The sequence below is a fragment of the Propithecus coquereli genome, unplaced genomic scaffold, assembly GCF_000956105.1.
Source record: "Propithecus coquereli isolate 6110/MARCELLA unplaced genomic scaffold, Pcoq_1.0 Scaffold122, whole genome shotgun sequence".
In the NCBI taxonomy this organism is placed as follows: domain Eukaryota; kingdom Metazoa; phylum Chordata; class Mammalia; order Primates; family Indriidae; genus Propithecus; species Propithecus coquereli.
Genome location: NW_012136303.1, coordinates 6,738,581 through 6,755,263, shown reverse-complemented (window position 1 = coordinate 6,755,263; position 16,683 = coordinate 6,738,581). Strand labels below are relative to the sequence as shown.

General features: G+C 50.0%; 3 protein-coding genes across 4 annotated transcripts in view; 1 reads left to right on the top strand and 2 right to left on the bottom strand.

Moving 5' to 3' along the window:
• Positions 1 to 688: 688 nt before the first annotated feature.
• Positions 689 to 5,938, top strand: IDH3B (isocitrate dehydrogenase 3 (NAD+) beta). 2 transcript variants are annotated; one of them, XM_012665819.1, is made up of 12 exons: positions 689 to 777; positions 919 to 999; positions 1,151 to 1,249; positions 1,346 to 1,466; positions 3,422 to 3,482; positions 3,564 to 3,696; positions 3,793 to 3,926; positions 4,019 to 4,121; positions 4,210 to 4,356; positions 4,573 to 4,667; positions 4,760 to 4,820; positions 5,811 to 5,938. In XM_012665819.1, exons 1-12 carry the CDS (start codon positions 742 to 744, stop codon positions 5,889 to 5,891), a joined length of 1,152 nt encoding a protein of 383 aa, XP_012521273.1. In that variant the 5' UTR covers positions 689 to 741; the 3' UTR covers positions 5,892 to 5,938. The 2 variants fall into 2 exon arrangements, with proteins under 2 accessions (XP_012521273.1, XP_012521272.1); XM_012665818.1 differs by having other exon boundaries at positions 5,482 to 5,930.
• A 6-nt stretch (positions 5,939 to 5,944) lies between these two features.
• NOP56 (NOP56 ribonucleoprotein) lies at positions 5,945 to 11,719 on the bottom strand. Its single transcript, XM_012665736.1, has 12 exons — positions 11,635 to 11,719; positions 11,171 to 11,337; positions 10,698 to 10,812; positions 9,813 to 9,974; positions 9,450 to 9,648; positions 8,878 to 9,065; positions 8,645 to 8,796; positions 8,358 to 8,458; positions 7,852 to 8,000; positions 7,497 to 7,618; positions 7,157 to 7,294; positions 5,945 to 6,416 (listed from the first exon to the last, which is right to left on the bottom strand). The coding sequence occupies exons 1-12, from the start codon at positions 11,717 to 11,719 to the stop codon at positions 6,036 to 6,038; spliced, it is 1,959 nt and encodes a 652-aa protein (XP_012521190.1). The 3' UTR covers positions 5,945 to 6,035.
• Positions 11,720 to 14,668: 2,949 nt separating this feature from the next.
• Positions 14,669 to 16,683, bottom strand: part of TMC2 (transmembrane channel-like 2) — a 63,142-nt gene continuing 61,127 nt past the window's right edge. The window contains exon 19 of the mRNA XM_012665735.1: positions 14,669 to 14,862. Coding sequence (XP_012521189.1) covers positions 14,669 to 14,862 — 194 coding nt within the window. The remainder of the gene's footprint in view (positions 14,863 to 16,683) is intronic.

Genomic DNA, 16,683 nt, shown 5'->3' with positions numbered 1-16,683 from the left:
CAAGAGATTGGTTAAAGAACTTTTCAAAGGTCCTAACTGGATTTCTCAATTATCAGGTGGTACTGGTGCAAGATGCCTTTGTTGGGACTTGAAGGCCCAGAGAGCTTGCTGAGCTCACAAGGAGAATATAGTGACCTTCATACAATAATGGTCTCATCTTCTTGGCCTAGTTCAGTTGGTAACCTCCATCAGTCATTTTCACTCTGGCGACAGCCACATAATATCAGTTTGCAGATATTTTTTGAGTGTTAGGCTGGGCTCAGGTCTATGTAGTTATCCTCCAGAAAATTAATATTTTCTGAAATGAAATGGAAATTTCCAGACCTTCGGACTGTGTTGTGTTCCTCTAATGCCTGGCATACAAGTGTTCAGTGAGCACTTTCTTCTTAAAGGAAGAAACGCATAGACACAAAAACTTTAAGACACAATCCTCATAATTTTCTCTCAACCTCTTGTAAAATTCAGGTCCTCATTCAATAAAATGAAGTCACATATTTTCCTTTAAAGTTATTTTGAAGTTTCAACATAAATTAAATATGGCGACTGAAAATAAAGCAAGAGACAAAGTGGTTGCGCGTCCCGTGACCTCCCGTCACTAAGGAGAAGGAGGTACAGGAGTGGGCAGGAGGCACGCGCTGGCGCAGATAGAGCACCGCCAAGCCCCCCAGGACGGGCCGGAAGTCGAGGTACAGTGCCGCGCCAGCTTTGGCGTCACTTCCTGCGCGACTTCCTGCGGAAAACATGGCGTCGCTGAGCGGTGTCCGCTGGCTGACCCGGGTGAGGCCCGGGGACACTCTGGGCAGGGACGGGAGAGGGAGCGAGGCTTTGTCCCTGGGTTTCCTAAATAGGGCAAGGTCATTGCAGTGTTTGGGGTCTGGGGGTCCCAGATCTCACCTCACAGGCTTGTCCCTATGGCAGGCGCTGGTCTCCGCCAGCAGCCCCGGGGCATGGAGAGGTCTGGGTACGTCGGCCGCGGCGCAAGCTGCCTTGCGGAGCCAGGTATGTCTGATGCGGCTCGAGTTTCGCTCACTCACCTGTCACCTCCTCGCGGCTCCCTCCCCATTTTCCCCACTCCTTTGCCCCTCCCTCTCCCTTCCCTGGAGGACCCCTGCTCCTGCCCCAGCTCTAGCTCTGCCGGCCCTACCCGCAGGCAGAGGACGTGAGGGTGGAGGGCGCCTTTCCCGTGACCATGTTGCCAGGAGATGGTGTGGGGCCTGAGCTGATGCACGCTGTCAAGGAGGTGTTCAAGGTGAGTGGCCTTAGGGATCCACTGCAGGGACGACGGGGTGGGTTGGAAAATATTTGACCTTGACGCTGCAATTTTTTTGGGACCTGTCCCTGAAAGGCTGCTGCTGTCCCAGTGGAGTTCCAGGAGCACCACCTGAGTGAGGTGCAGAATATGGCATCTGAGGAGAAGCTGGAGCAGGTGCTGAGTTCCATGAAGGAGAACAAAGTGGCCATCATTGGTATATGTGTCCCCTTGACACCTGCCCACATGTCATTTAAAATCAAATGAACAAATAAATGTTTATTAAGCCCCTCTCCCCACATACAAATATATTAACTCCCCAGACCTCCCACCAGTCATACTTTGGCATTTATTCCTCCCTGTTGGGAACCAGAAATTGAGAAATCATGTCAGCTGTCTATGCAGGGAGGTACCAAAGATTTGGAGTCTGTCCTGAGGCTACATCAACCATCATCAAATCTTACTAATTGTCTTTCTAGCATGCCACTTCTAGCTGCCCCTTTTCTTCTATCTTCCTTCTGCTTCCATACTTTAATCTCCTCATTGATTTTTTAGCTTCCCATTCTGCTTCTACGGTCCATCTTCCACATCTCTTATTTTGGAAACACCAGCCTGATTTTGCCAGGCCCAACCTTAGCACAGGAAAGTAAATTCTTTATAAGCTGTCTCTTAGTCTTCTGCCTTGGTTTCCACAACACTTGTCTGTGTTTTGATCACACTAGAGTATGTGTTAGTTTCCAAATATATATACTTATGCTGTTCCTTCTGCCCAGAATGTTCTTTCTTTGATGCTACCTATAAAAATCCTTCTCACTCATTCACTGTGTTAGTTTCCATGGCTGCCATAACAAACTACCACAAACCCGGTGTCTTAAAATAACAGAAATTTATTCTCTCTTAGTTCTGGAGGCCAGAAGCTTGTAATTAAGGTTTTGGCAGGTCATGCTCCCTCTTAAGGTTTAGGGAGGAATCCTTTCTTGCCTCTTCCAGCTTCTGGTGGCTTTTGGTGTTCCCTGACTTGTAGACACATCACTCCAGTCTCTGCCTGTGGCTTTCTCCCCTCTGTGTCTCTGTATCTTTATCCCTTCTTTGCTCTGTAAGGATTTTTCATTGGATTTAATGCCCACCCTAATCTAGGATGTTTTCTTCTCAAGATCCTTAACTTAATTACATCTGCAAAGCCCCTTTCCTCAAATAAGCACAGGTTGTGGGGCTTAGAGCATGGACAATCATTTTGGGGATCACTGTTCAGCCCACTGCACTCAACCTAAGTTCTGACTGAAGTGCCTGCTCTTCTGTGATATTTCCTGATATTAGAGATGGGATCTCACTCGGTTGCCCTGGCTGTAGTACAGTGGTGCAATCATAGCTCACTGCAGCCTCAAACTTCTGGGCCTAAGTGATCCTCCCACCTCAGCCTCCCGAGTAGCTAGGACTACAGGGTTGCACCATTACACTCAGCTAATTTTTAAAAAATTTTTTGTAGAGATGGAGTCTCACTGTGTTGCCCAGACTGGTCTCAAACTCCTGGCCTCAATCCTCTTGCCTCGGCCTCCCAAAGTGCTAGAATTACAGACATGAGCCACCATGCCCGGCCATTCTCTGTGCTCTTATGCATGTTGTTAATACCTTTTCCATGGTATTTATCATGGCTTTTCCAGTGAACCATTTGTTCCTTGAGGGCAGGAGTTGTATGGTTTTTGGTTGATATCCCTATTGCCTGACATAGTTGATTTTCAATAAGTGGTTGTTGAAAAAATGTCAAATAAACACAGAAACATCAAAAAAAAGGTCAGAGATCTGCTGGCATTGTTTCTCAACTTGTTATTAAACCCAGGCTCTTCTTTTTTTTTTAAATACACACACCATGGAATACTAAAACCCAGGCTATTCTTAGATAAACATGAAAAAATCTATCCTTTTAGATCATTTTGAAGTTTCAACATAAATTAAATATGATGACTAAAAATAATGCAATAGACAAAAATGTTTCTGACCTTATACATTATTCTCCTTTGTCCCTTTCCACCAGAGGCAATTAAATGTTAGTGATTTAGGAGTGGGAGATGGGAGTCTGGGTTGCATTATGTCCCCAAGGGGATTGGACACTGGTCTGGGCTCCCTTAAGGGCAACCTGTGCCTGACTCTGCTCCCCCTACTGTGTTTACACAGGAAAGATCCACACCCCGATGGAGTATAAGGGGGAACTAGCCTCCTATGACATGCGGCTGAGGTAGGTGGTAGGGGTGAGGGGAATGGGTCAGAGGGGCACTTGGGCACCAGGCGCAGAGCTGATGGCTCTGCCCACCTTTAGGCGTAAGTTGGATTTATTTGCCAACGTGGTCCATGTGAAGTCACTTCCTGGGTACATGACTCGGCACAACAATCTAGACCTGGTGATCATTCGAGAGCAGACAGAAGGGGAATACAGCTCTCTGGAACATGAGGTGAGGCCTGAGAAACTGGGGAGGGCAGGAATGGAGGTGGGAGAGAGGTGGAGCTCCTTCCCTAGGTCACCCAGTTGCTTCTCTATTCTTACCCAGAGTGCAAGGGGCGTGATTGAGTGCTTGAAGATTGTCACACGAGCCAAGTCTCAGCGGATTGCAAAGTTTGCCTTTGACTATGCCACCAAGAAGGGGCGGAACAAGGTCACTGCTGTCCACAAGGCTAATATCATGTGAGGGCCATGGCTTTGCATAGAATGGGTTCCTGGGAAGGTAGCTTCCTGTACTCCCCTGGCTGACTCTGTTCCTTTTGGTCCATGGACAGGAAACTTGGGGATGGGTTGTTCCTGCAGTGCTGTGAGGAAGTTGCTGAACTGTATCCCAGAATCAAATTTGAGACAATGATCATAGACAACTGCTGCATGCAGGTGAGGCCCTCCCCATACCTCCCTCTCACGGCACTGAGGAGGGTGGGGAGTGGAATTCACTTCTTCACACTTACATCTTGCCCCCTAGCTGGTGCAGAATCCTTACCAGTTTGATGTGCTCGTGATGCCCAATCTCTATGGGAACATTATTGACAATCTGGCTGCTGGCCTGGTTGGGGGAGCTGGTGTGGTCCCGGGTGAGAGCTACAGTGCAGAGTACGCAGTCTTTGAGATGGTGAGTGAGGCCGCTTCCTCCCTCTGCCCTTTCTCCTTGCCTGTGCCAGTCCTCGGACCTCAGGTCTCCCATGAGTCCCACCCCCAATCCCAATGCCTCCTCTTGCTAAGTGACCCTGGCCTGCTCCCCGCCTCCCGTGGAGTCCTTTCCCAATCTCATCCTCTGCTGTACCTCCTGCCTCCTCCCAGTGACTCTGGCCTGCCCCTCTCTCCACAGGGTGCCCGGCACCCATTTGCCCAGGCAGTGGGCAGGAATATAGCCAACCCCACGGCCATGCTGCTGTCAGCTTCCAACATGCTGCGACATCTCAAGTAGGTCATGGGAGGCTGGGTGTTGTCAGCGAGCCATGGGATGGTGTTTTGGGGGGGGCGGTGTCTCAATTTCTTCCTCTCCACATTGACAGCCTTGAGTATCACTCCAGTATGATTGCAGAAGCGGTGAAGAAGGTGATCAAAGTCGGCAAGGTGAGTTCAGAAAGGCTGCCAGCTGCAGGGCCTCAGCACTATTCTCTGGGGAACCTGGCTGGAGGCCTGCTTCCCCTCAGGTCCCCAGAACATCTTTGCTCTCTGATCTTCCCCAGTTCCTCTCAGGGCTGTTCTTTACCTCCCTTCTCTTGGCTGTTTCATCTCTTGATCTCCTTTGCCTGAGGTACCATATGCTATTCCCTTTCCTGCTCCATTCTCTGCTCCTTTTGTGGGCCATCTGAATGCAGAATTTGCAGCTCTCTCTAGGGATGGAGCAACGAGGGAGCTAGGCAGGAGGCGCCAGCTTCACCTTCTCCACACCTGGGAGCCAGTCCTCATCTTCCTCTTTCCTCCCACCTGTTCTGTCTCTGTATATCCTCTCAGGTAGCTGCCTCCTTGTCTCTCGTCTGCATTTTCCCATCATCTCACTTCCTGCTCAGCCTCCTGCCCTACCGTGGCTGCCCAGCTAGCTAATGGTGGCTCAGGAGTGGGCAGGTCCATGTGCTCCCGAACCTGGCCTCTCCCATCCCTGCTGCACTGCATCTTTCTGGCCGTCTTCTGTCATCCCTTCTTGTATTCCATTTCTTGATCACACTGCCCTACCTGCCTTCATGGGCTCTCTTCTCTTCTTCCCCACGGCTCTTGCCGGTGGTGGCTGTAGGTGCGGACTCGAGACATGGGCGGCTACAGCACCACAACCGACTTCATCAAGTCTGTCATCGGCCACCTGCACCCTCATGGGAGCTAGAGCCCTTTATTCCTTCCAACCTCACAAGGACTACATACTACCTATACATTCCTTCAGTACAGTGGACCAGGGGAGAGATCTCGAACTTCTAGACAGTGGACCATAGCCATCTTTCTGAGCAGAGCCTAGGTTGTCCTAGGGCCGCCTTCCTTAGGGAACTGCATCTGTTGGGTGGTGGTGGTGGTGGGAGTGTCAGCGGTGGGGGCCTAGGCTGCAGGGATGATGACAGTTCTCCCCCACAGGTTCGAACCTCTGACATGGGTGGCTATGCCACTTGCCACGACTTCACTGAGGCTGTCATTGCTGCCCTGCCCCACCCATAGGTCCTGCCCATATCTATTTAAGATGTTTAATAAAACATGTGAAACAACTTTTTGGTGAATTTTGTTTTTATTGGAGTATGAGACATGGAGTGGGAAATGTCACCGTGGGGTATGGCATACCCCTCCTCACAGGGAATGTCCATTCTAATCTTCCTGGGGTGCTTTGTGGAACTTTTTCTTCTTCTTGGAGCTGCTCTTGCTGCCAGCAGCCTCTTCAGGCCCGCTGCTGACTGTCTCCTCCTTGGAAGAGAATTTCCTTTTCTTCTTAGAGACACTCTTGTTGCCTGTCTCTTCGGGATCACTGACTACTGCTTCCTCCTTTGGTGAAGATTTCTTCTTCTTGGGAAGACTTACGCTGACAGTGGCCTCCTCCTCAAGATCACTACTAACCAACTCTTCCTTGGAAAAAGATTTCTTTTTCTTGGGTTTGGAGACAGAGATAGATGGGTGGTCTTCCATTCCATTCTCCTGAGGAACCTCCCGGGGCTTTTGCTTTTTCTTCTTTTTGGGTTTTTCAACCGTCTCCTAAAGGGAAGAGGGGGAGATAGGCATGAGAACGGTGTCAACTATCGTCTGCACGCACACACACACCCCCATTACATTTTTAGCAGTAGAGCCAGGGCAGGAAAACTGGCAAAGTTCTGTTAAAATTGCGCAGTGTTTCTGGGAAGGTTCTTTAATTGTGTGGGTGTAACTCTGGAAATCCACCCCAAAGGCTACTCCCAATTAGAAGTTAAGGGAGAACGTGTAATGATAGTACCTCAGCCCATTAAATAACCTAGAGAAAAACCCACCATGCTGGTCACAATAGAACCATCATGCCAAGTTCCAGAGGGGACCCTGAAACACCGTTTAACAAAGTGGGGACTAAATGAAAACCCCAGGGAGAATGAATGAGTCTAGCCTTGCACACTGGCAACCTCCCTGCCCCCATCCCCACTGAGAGACACTACCACTTCCGGACACACGTCTGAGAAGAAGCAGAGCAGGAATTTACACTACCCCAGGTTGAGGACTCCTGGGAGGCAGCCGAGGACAGAACACACTTGCCCAGGGAACGGGTGTGTGCTACAACCAGCTCTCTGGGCTCTTGAGCAAGTTCTCTCAGCACCTATCTCCTTCCTATAGAATCAAGAGGTAGTTTGAGATGTTTCAGGTCCTTGTTGCAGTCCAAAAGCCTGGACTCAAGACCACGACTTGACGAAGCACATCCTTTGTTCTGCTGTTGAAAATCCTACCACCTAGGACCTCATCTGCCTACTGACCTCACACTCCTCCTGAGTACTACTGCTGTTTTCTGAAGAAGCGAGGGCAAGCGCAGCCAGTCGTTTCTTTTCCTTCTTCAAGCGTTTCTTCTCCTGTTTCTCCAGTTTCCTAGCAATCTCAGCAGCCGCCTCCTCTGCCTGGTCAAAGAAAAGTGCTGAAAAGGCTTGAAAACCTCTGGAGTTTGAAAGCCTCCTTTCTGGTTTTATTGGATCAGGCTCATTAAATCAGTTTTTTTGCCTCCACTCTACAAGGTCAGGCTGAGACAGTTCATCACCTCCAACGGTCAGCTGTGCAGCTCTCCCCCTACCCAGAGACCCCCCCTCCCCCCCGACCACTGACCTGAACCATGGCTTCCTTCATGACGTCCAGGTTCTTCCGCGGAATCTCTCCAGTCTCATAGAAGGACAACCGTTCCTCAACTTGTTCTCGAAGCTTCTCCCCAAATACACTTGTGGGAACCTCTGGATGTGTGTACGTGGGTAAACGAAGCTGGTCAGCCCCCGAATGGACAAACAGCCCCCCGCCCCACCTGGTGTTCCTTCTACCCTCAGCTTCACTCAGACCGAAAGTATCAACACTCACTAGGTGAACTGCTGTTGACGAAAAATACTACCATCATCGTAGAAGCTGCTAAGGTCGTCAGTCCCCCACCCCAACCCCCTCTCCTCACAAGTGCCAACCCCCCCACCCATACCAGAGAAGCAATCGATTCGTGAGGCAATACTGCATTTGTTTGCCAGGTATCGGGAGATGCGGCCTTTGTTCTTGGCGGCTGCTCGGCCAATGAAGGTGGAGTGGAAAATGAGTCCGTATTTTGGTGTGTTACCCCTTGTCTTCAGGGCTCTGAGAGAACATTCAGTGGAGAGTTTAAGATGAGAAATTTCAACCCCATTAGCCAAGGTAATTCGCCCCACCCCCCTGGCCCAGTCCCCAGAGCCTCAGGACAGGCTGGATTGCTTCCCCAGTGCATGCCAACCCACAGCTCCCAGAGGCAGAGGGAAGGCATCCAATGTCGCTGACCTGGAAACTTGGTCCCTTTGCTGGGCCCTGGGAATCACTCAGATACCAGGACTGGCCATCACCCCCATAGCAGATGCCTGTATGGGTCAGGGAGCCCTGGCTGGCCATCACTGTGATCCCCAAAAAAGCAGTGGGCACCAGAAGTGGCACCTGAGTGTGGGCAGGTGCCCGCACTGGTACCTGAACAGGGCCTTTTCAGCCCCAAGGATCTGCACAGTGGATGCTGGATACTTGGCCAGGTTGGTGAGGCTGCCAGCATGAGCGATGAGACGTGCACCTACCTGGAGAAAAGAGTCAAGGAAGGAGTCAGAGAAGCTGTAACTGCTGATCTGCCAGTTGCATGACCCCGCCTCTCCTCCTCCCAATCAAGCACAACTGGGGAAGATACAGTGGGCCAGGAAATACAGCAGTGCAGATGCACACGGTAACACTCCCATGCCCCTATCTTAGTGTCCCCCACAACGCACCGCTTCCCCAATTAGGGCTGATAGGCTGGGGGCTACTTGGCTCATCTTGGAGCGCAGGTAAGTGTGTAGGCTCTGGCGGTACTCTGACAAAGACACCACACGACTGGAGAAGCTCTCGATGTTTATCAAGTCAATGGCAGATATATCCATACCTAGGAAATACCAAGTGTGAATCCAACAGCCAGCTACTTAGGGCCCTGTACCTTATGCTGCCTGCCAGATTCCGTACTGACCCATAGAGGACCGTGAGGCATCTAGAATAGCCTTAGCCTTGGCCCCATCCATCGTCAGCTCCTCCAACTTCTCCAACTTTTCCTCATTCAGCTCCCTTCGGTTTCCGATAAACTGGGCGAGGCGGCAATACGTGGCATTGTCGTTGATGATCTTCACCAGCTCCGGAAAGTGATACCCGTACCACTCCCTGCAAAGAGCCACAGTCACTCTCGGCCCAGCTGCCTCACCTCAAATAACAAAGCCACAGCCTCAGCCCTCTCCACACCTACTGCCTGCCTGGAGGAGATGGGAACACCTTAGATTCGAATCCCCCTCAACTCCATGTTCCCCCATTCACAATACAGACCAGGCACAGGGCCGGGGCTGGGGTGTACATGGGGTAGCTTTACTCTGCCTCCTCTTTCTATACAGGCAGTGTAAGAACACAGCCTGTGGTAAGCACTGGGAGGCCGAGCTCCAGATCCAGCCCACATGGTTCTACCCACGAGAATTGTCAGCCCTGCTCAAGACTCTGAATTAGCTAAACTACAGGGCAAAGACTCCATTGTTAGGGATGGCCCCTGCACTTTACCTGACACGCATAGAGAAGGTATTGATGTCTTTATCCAGCTGGTCCAGGAGACTAATGGATTGGATGATCATATTGTCCACCCGATTCACATTAAACTTAACTTTGGCACGAGAATAGCTGTGTCCCAGCCCCAGTTGGGCTTTGCAAGCGGACAGATCGGTCAGACCCTTCACCAGATTATGGAAGTGCAGACGAACTCCTAAGAGGAGGGCAGGACTGTAAGCAAGGAAGGGCTCTGAGCTAGCTCTTGCACTCATGGGCACCAGCCAAACACGAGGCCTCCCCAGAAGCACCCGAGCAAGTTTCCGGAACTCCCCTTGAAGACGTAAGGAATGGCAGGAGCATGACATATGATGGTCTCACCTCGTAGGACCTCGGCTATCACGCCTCCGGTCTGGCAGTTGTACCCTAATTCCTCTTGTATTGCAGCACCGATCTTGGGATCCCCGACCCCCAAGAGTACTTTCTTCTTTTTGGACGGCAGGTGGGTCTCCAAGAACAGACGGAGGTCCTCATGAACAACACCTCAGGGCACAGAGAACATAGCTCCCACTAACATGCTGAAAGATGCAAAAGGATCTCATCCCCTCGGCTGGTCCTGTGGAGCATGCTAGACCCCTCCCCCCTCCAGGCATTGCTCAGAGACACAGAGACATCAGTGACTGCACTCAGGGGATTGACAGATATGAAAGTCATCACTGCAAAGCCTGGCCCAACCAAGGGAGGAACTGCACCCAGCTCCAACAGCGCAGGTATGAAATACATAATTGAAAGCTTATGACACACTCTGAAGTATTTAGTACTCAAATTGCCTTCTGGGAACAAACCTTCTTCTTGGCTTGTGTTTATCAAAATTGCCTTTCCTATCAACTGAAAGGTACAGCACAGAAGCAGACATTTGATTGTGTTTCGGGAACGGGAGCACAGGCACAGGTGGGTGTTAATCCAGCCCCCTCCATTTCATTGAAGAATCATTTGTCACTATAGTTCCCCAAGGGAAATAGTATCTACATCCTGGATCCTGTGCTTTAAATGTGGAAGATTCAGTCTACCACGGTTCCCAGATCTTGAGCTCAGGTAAGATAATTATGTTAAATTACATCCTGTTCATCTCCAATACTGCCCAGGCACCTACCAGACTTACAACTAACGGAAAAAAGAAAACGCTATCATAAACCCCCCAAGAAGATAGCGTAAGGAACTGCATGTAGCTTCTCTCTCTGAAATACCTGACGGTGGCTGACTCACCTTCAGACACTGCATTGGCATTTTCCAAGGCAACCTGGGATGAGGCAAAGGGACAAAAGGCCACTAGACGAACGATGTTGTGGAATTTGCCCAGGTTGAGCACGCACTCCTCCACCTGCGGGTGGGGGTAGAAAGAGGATGAGTGGTTTCTTTACTCTTGCCTCTGCGGCGCAGTAAAGCAGCGGTTCTCAGCCCTGGACGCTTTTAAAATGTACCGATGCCTAGGCCCCACATCCGGGTTCTCCTTCAATCGATACGGGCCGGAGTCCCGGAGCCTCATTTCTAATTGCTCCTAAAGTGATTCTAACCATGATTCAAGGTGAAGACCCCCCCACCCCCACCCCGCTCTAGACCTTTCCAGGCCCAGCTCCTCCTCCCAAGAGCGGCTGGCCACGTGGGAGCGCGCGGGGCATGCTGGGACCTGCGCGGCCCGAGGGTCTGCGGAGCCGGGCGAGCCCACTGATCGCACCCACCTGCGGCAGCAGCAGACTGATCTCCTCCACTTCCTTCAGCGCCAGCAGCGCGTAGCCGACCGCGTGCTCGAACAGCACGTGCAACAGGACCTGGAATGGGAGCCGGGGAGCAAGCGTCAACGCGGCCTCAGTGTGCGCCCAGCCCCGCTCCCGGCGCAGGTTCGGGCCTGGGCCCGAACCCGGGCCCACACCACCGCCTCCGCTTCGCCCGCGACCCGCCACCACTCCTCACCATGGCGCCCACTCCTTGCTCGGCTCGCAATGCGGCTGGCGAGCTCTGGCGCGCGGACCCAGGCTCCGGAGGCCACGCCCCAGCCTCGCCGACCAATCAGAGGCCGGAGACGGCACCATTTCCGGGCCTTCGGAGGGCCGGCGGGGTGGTAGCGCCCGGAGGGCGAGCGGGGGTGGTGCGGAGCGCGGGCAAGCGGGTCTTTTCCGGCCTCTGCAGCTGCGCGGGCGGTTGCCTGGGACGCGCGGGACCGAGTCGGGCCTTGCAGGCCGCAAGACGTATGGAAAGGCCCTTTTCCGGATAATAGTCCGATCGCTCATGTTTTCGTCATATAGGTTGCGGGCAGCAGAGCTCCGCGAATCGGCGCGGGAGGCTCTTGTGTGGGGCGCGGCGACCATCCCAGACCCTTGCCGAGCCGGCGTTCCGCAGCGCCGGTGACCTCGGGCCCCAGACCCCTCCCAGCGCCCCACGCCCCCAGGACCCTTCCATTCTCGCCTCCCACTCCGGGATGGTTCTCCCCAGAGCCCCGTGGGCCGCGCGCCCTTTCCTTCTTTCCGGGACAGGAGCGATCCCCAGGGCGCTCTGGCGCAGACTCCCGGAAACATGGCTCCTCGCGGTCGTCTGGGTGCTGTTGAATTTATTAATTAATATTAAAAAGTGACGGTGGCAGGCACTAACGTGGGAAAGAGAGACGATCCCACGTCTGCCTAAGCCGGTTTCTTGTTCCTCTGTTTCAGGGGGACCCAGCTCGTTTTGCTGGGCCACGTGTTGCTCACTGGTTTGACCGGCCCTGAGTTCTTATCTCCGAGTGAATGGGAGCTGCTTCCCTGTGCTCGAGGTTGGCTTTTGGGCACTCGGGCGACTATTTCGGGATTAGTTTTGCTTTAATGATTAATAATAGAGTTACAAATCCAAAACCTATTTATTCTTAAGTAATGTATGCCCTGGTAAATGAAGAAAATAGTTCTAAGTGGATTCTTATAACTTAAATTCTTACAACTATACACCGCATTTATAAATTTAATATTTTCTTCTCAAGCGACTCAGTTACTTGACCAATAAAATCCAAGTACATAGTTCGCTATTACAAATCCAGTATATTAAACTTAAAAATATGGTTGATAAATCTCATAATCTCAATGTTGCTTACAGATGTGATTAATTTCTGCTACACATATGGACTTACAATCATGAGTGAATCACATGATTCACTCATTTCACATTTTAAAATGGATTGCAAGATTAATTATTATATATTAGTATATCAAATTCTCTTAAACATGATAAATACTTCACATACCAAATTAAACATGATTCCAAAATGTAATGGAAAATACGAATGCAATGACATCTGTTTACTTCATGATTTCTATACTTTATTCTAAGTCTTCCTTGGGTTACAGGTACTTATCCACTGCAGAGGTCCCCAACCTTTTTGGCACAAGGGGCCGGTTTCATGGAAGAAATTTTTCCACAGAACGGGGGTGGGGATGGGGTGCAGAGCTCAGGTGGTCTACCCGGGTGCAGCCCTGGGGGTTGAGGACCCAACACTAAGGTAGGGATTTTTAAGTGAGAAATCAGAATCCTTTAATGGGTTGCAGAATTCAGTCATTCACAGACAGCATTAAAAAAAAAATAGGGTTAAAGAGAATAGGAAATAAAGAGTGTATCTCATAGAGGGTCGGCCGAGGTGGCTCACGCTGTAATCCTAGCTCTTTGGGAAGCAGAGGCGGGAGGATCGCTTGAGGCCAGGAGTTTGAGACCAGCCTAAGCAAGAGCGAGACCCTGTCTCTAAAAAAAAAAAAAAATTGGAAAGGGCCGGGCGCGGTGGCTCACTCCTGTAATCCAAGCACTCTTAGAGGCCGAGGCGGTAGGATCACTTGAGCTGAGGAGCTTGAGACCAGCCTGAGCAAGAGCGAGACCCCGTCTCTACTAAAAATAGAAAGAAATTAATCAGACAACTAAAAATATATAGAAAAAATTAGCCGGGCATGGTGGCACATGCCTGTAGTCCCAGCTACTCGGGAGGCTGAGGCAGAAGGATTGCTTGAGCCCAGGAGTCTGAGGTTGCTGTGAGCTAGGCTGACGCCACGGCACTCTAGCCCAGGCAACAGAGTGAGACTCTGTCTCAAAAAAAAAAAAAAAAAAAGAATTACCAGGGACAAGCCTCTGTATTGTACCTTTTGCAAAAAACCATCTTCAAGGTCCCAAATGCCTTCTAGAATTTGGTGCATGAGAGTTTTTTCACTGGGTGCAGTGGCTCACACCTGTAATCCTAGCACTCTGGGAGGCCGAGGCAGGAGGTTTGATTGAGGCCAGGAGTTTGAGACCAGCCTGAGCAAGAGTGAGCCCCCATCTCTACAAAAAATAGAAAAATTAGCTGGGCATGGTGGCGCACGACTGTAGTCCCAGCTACTTGAGAGGCTGAGGAAGGAGGATCGCTTGAGCCCCAGAGTTTGAGGTTGCTGTGAGCTGTGCTGATGCCACTGCACTCCAACCCCAGGTGACAGAGCGAGACCTTGTCTTAAAAAAAAAAAAAAGGTTTCTGCCCTGAGCAATCTTTAAGTTTTCTTGAATTAGATAAGAACTGGCTTGATTATTGACAATGGAATGTTGTAAAAAAATAAATAAATAAAAGAAAGAAAGAAAGAAAAAAGAACTGCGCTGCTCACTTGCTGGTTTGCCTGGCTGCTAGGAGGCCCCAGTGCATTTATTTGTGCTTAATGGCATCAGCTCCCTCAGGCTGGGTGTGGGGTATCACCAGTCTTCCCACCTTCCATGATTGGACGTTGGTTCATTTACCTTTATTTTCATTCACTTCTTGGCTCTTTTACTTAAAAAGCCTCACCTCCTTTGTATAGAGGTAATGTTGGAAATGTAGGTTGCTAATGGAGCTGGCAGAAACCTGTGTCCCAACATGCGCTCCATGGAAATGGTCTGCCAGCGTGGTTACAGCCCTGTCTTCTCCCAACGTCTGGAGCCAAGGGGAGCCACTGTGAGTGTGGGGTTCAGAGCTGCCTGGACCAAGATACTGGGAAGGGCAGTCAGGACAGCTCCCCTAAAGGGCAGGTCAAGCCGTTGTCTTCTTCCTTTGGTAGGTGACAAGGGCACGAAGCTAAGCGATCGAAGTCCCCACATTAAAGGACAGGGGACAGAAAGTGCATGCATACGAGAGGAGGGCGGAAGAGAGAACACCACTTTGGATATGTGTGAAATGGGGGCACGAGGATCAGCTCCAGGACCAGGGCTCCTGTGAGCCCCAGCTGTCATCAGGGAGGTCTCTGAGCCTTCTTTCCAGAGGCCGACCTGCAAGGACGAGCCTGAGATGGCGGGTGGCCAGAACCTGGCCTGACTCCAGGGGGCTGAGATACAGGGAGGTGCCGGGAGGCAGGCAGCACGGTCCCGGAGCCCTGTGCCTTCTCGTTCGGGATCTGGCTTTGGCTGGCAGAGTGAGGCGTGGTCTCTGGGAAAACAAACCAAGACAAGAATGAGATGTGGGAGATTTTGTACGGGTTGATTTGGAGCTCTCTGGAACCACCCTGCAGCATGTGCAGGTTTTAGTCCTGTTTGATGATGTGAGAGCTGTCGGGTAGCCCTAAGGGGGTTGGGGGTGCCTTGGCTTGGCTTTTGCATAGACAGATCTGTCGGAGCAGCGTGGTCTGCTGGCCAGAGAACTGGATTTTGAACTCTGGCCTTAGGCTAGACTCTCTCATCCTGGTTTTTTTAGAGCATAAAATTGGGACAATAATAACAGCAGCTTTGCAGGGGGACTGCCAGGATCAAATACCTGGTAGAAGGGAAGGGGTTGTGCAAACTTTGCGATCAGACCCCCTTTCTGGCTCCTTCGCTTAACTTGTTTCCTCCCCTTTCCCCTAACTCCAAGCTGGGGACAAGGACTGACTGCTCTTTACCAAACCCAGTTCCTCTTCTTGGGGATACAGCAATGGACTGCGTTTCCCTTGTGGGTGGGTGTGGCCTATGATGCAGTTCCAGGCTTTGACAGGTACCACTTCCAGGTGCACACCTGGGCCCTTCGCAGTGCACTAGGCTGCTGCAGGCAGAGCCCGGATGGGAGGAGCCAGGGTCCCCACATCATCACTTGTGGCCATCAGGTGAAAACACCCAATTTGGATTCTGTGTTGAGTGAGAAGTAAACTTTTATTGTGTTTGAGCCACTAGCCATTTTGGGCCTGTTTGTTACAGCAGCTAGTATCATTCTAGCTAACACTTAAAAATAAGAATAACTAAATAAATAAACATGCAATTATTAAGAAATTGGAGCACATAAAAAATTTGAACTTCTAAACTATCAGTTATTTCTTGTGAATCTCATTCCATAAGAATACAAAATTACTGTATACTGACACTGTTTAATTTTAGAACAGAAACGATCCTTGGAAAATGGGGTCACCTCAGAGATGGTCCCTTTCAACTTGATCTTTCCTCACTCCCAAGTTGGAGGCTGGTCTGTGATGCCTCCCCTTTGAGGCTCTGGGACACTTTCTTAGGAACTTCTTATGTGGCCTTTTCTCACCCTTTTATTCTAGATATTCCAGGGCTTTCCTTCTTTAGAAAATACAGACTACAGTCATGCATTGCTTAGGGATGGGCATACATTCTGAGAAATGTGTCGTTAACTGATTTTGTCATTGTGCAAACATCATAGAATGTACTTACCCAAATGTAGATGGTATGGCCTACGACACACCTAGGCTATGGGGTCTAGCCTATGGCTCCTAGACTGCAAACCTGTACAGCACCTTACTATACTGAATACTTCGGCATTTGTAATGCAATGGTAAGTATTTGTTTATCTAAACATAAAAAAGGAAAAATAAAAATGCAGTGTAAAAGATTAAAAAAATAGTACACCTGTATAGGGTATGCATGGAGCATGCAGGACTGGAAGTTGCTCTGGGTGAGTGAGTGGGTGGTGAGTGAATGTGAAGGCCCAGGACATTACTGTGCACTACTGCAGATTTTGTAAACCCTGTACACTTACGCCACACTAAATTCATAAAACATATTTTTGTTTCTTCAGTAATAAATTGACCTTAGCTTCCTGTAGCTTTTTTAGTTTGTAAACTTTAAAGTTTTGTAATAACTTTTTGACTCTTTTGTAGTAACAGTTGGCTTGAAACACAAACACATTGCACAGCTGTACAAAAATATTCATTCTATAAGTTTTTTTCTGTTTTTTAATTTTGTTTTTCACTTTTTAAACTTTTAATTAAAAACTAAAACACAAATAAACCCTGTACGCTTACGCCACACTAAATTCATA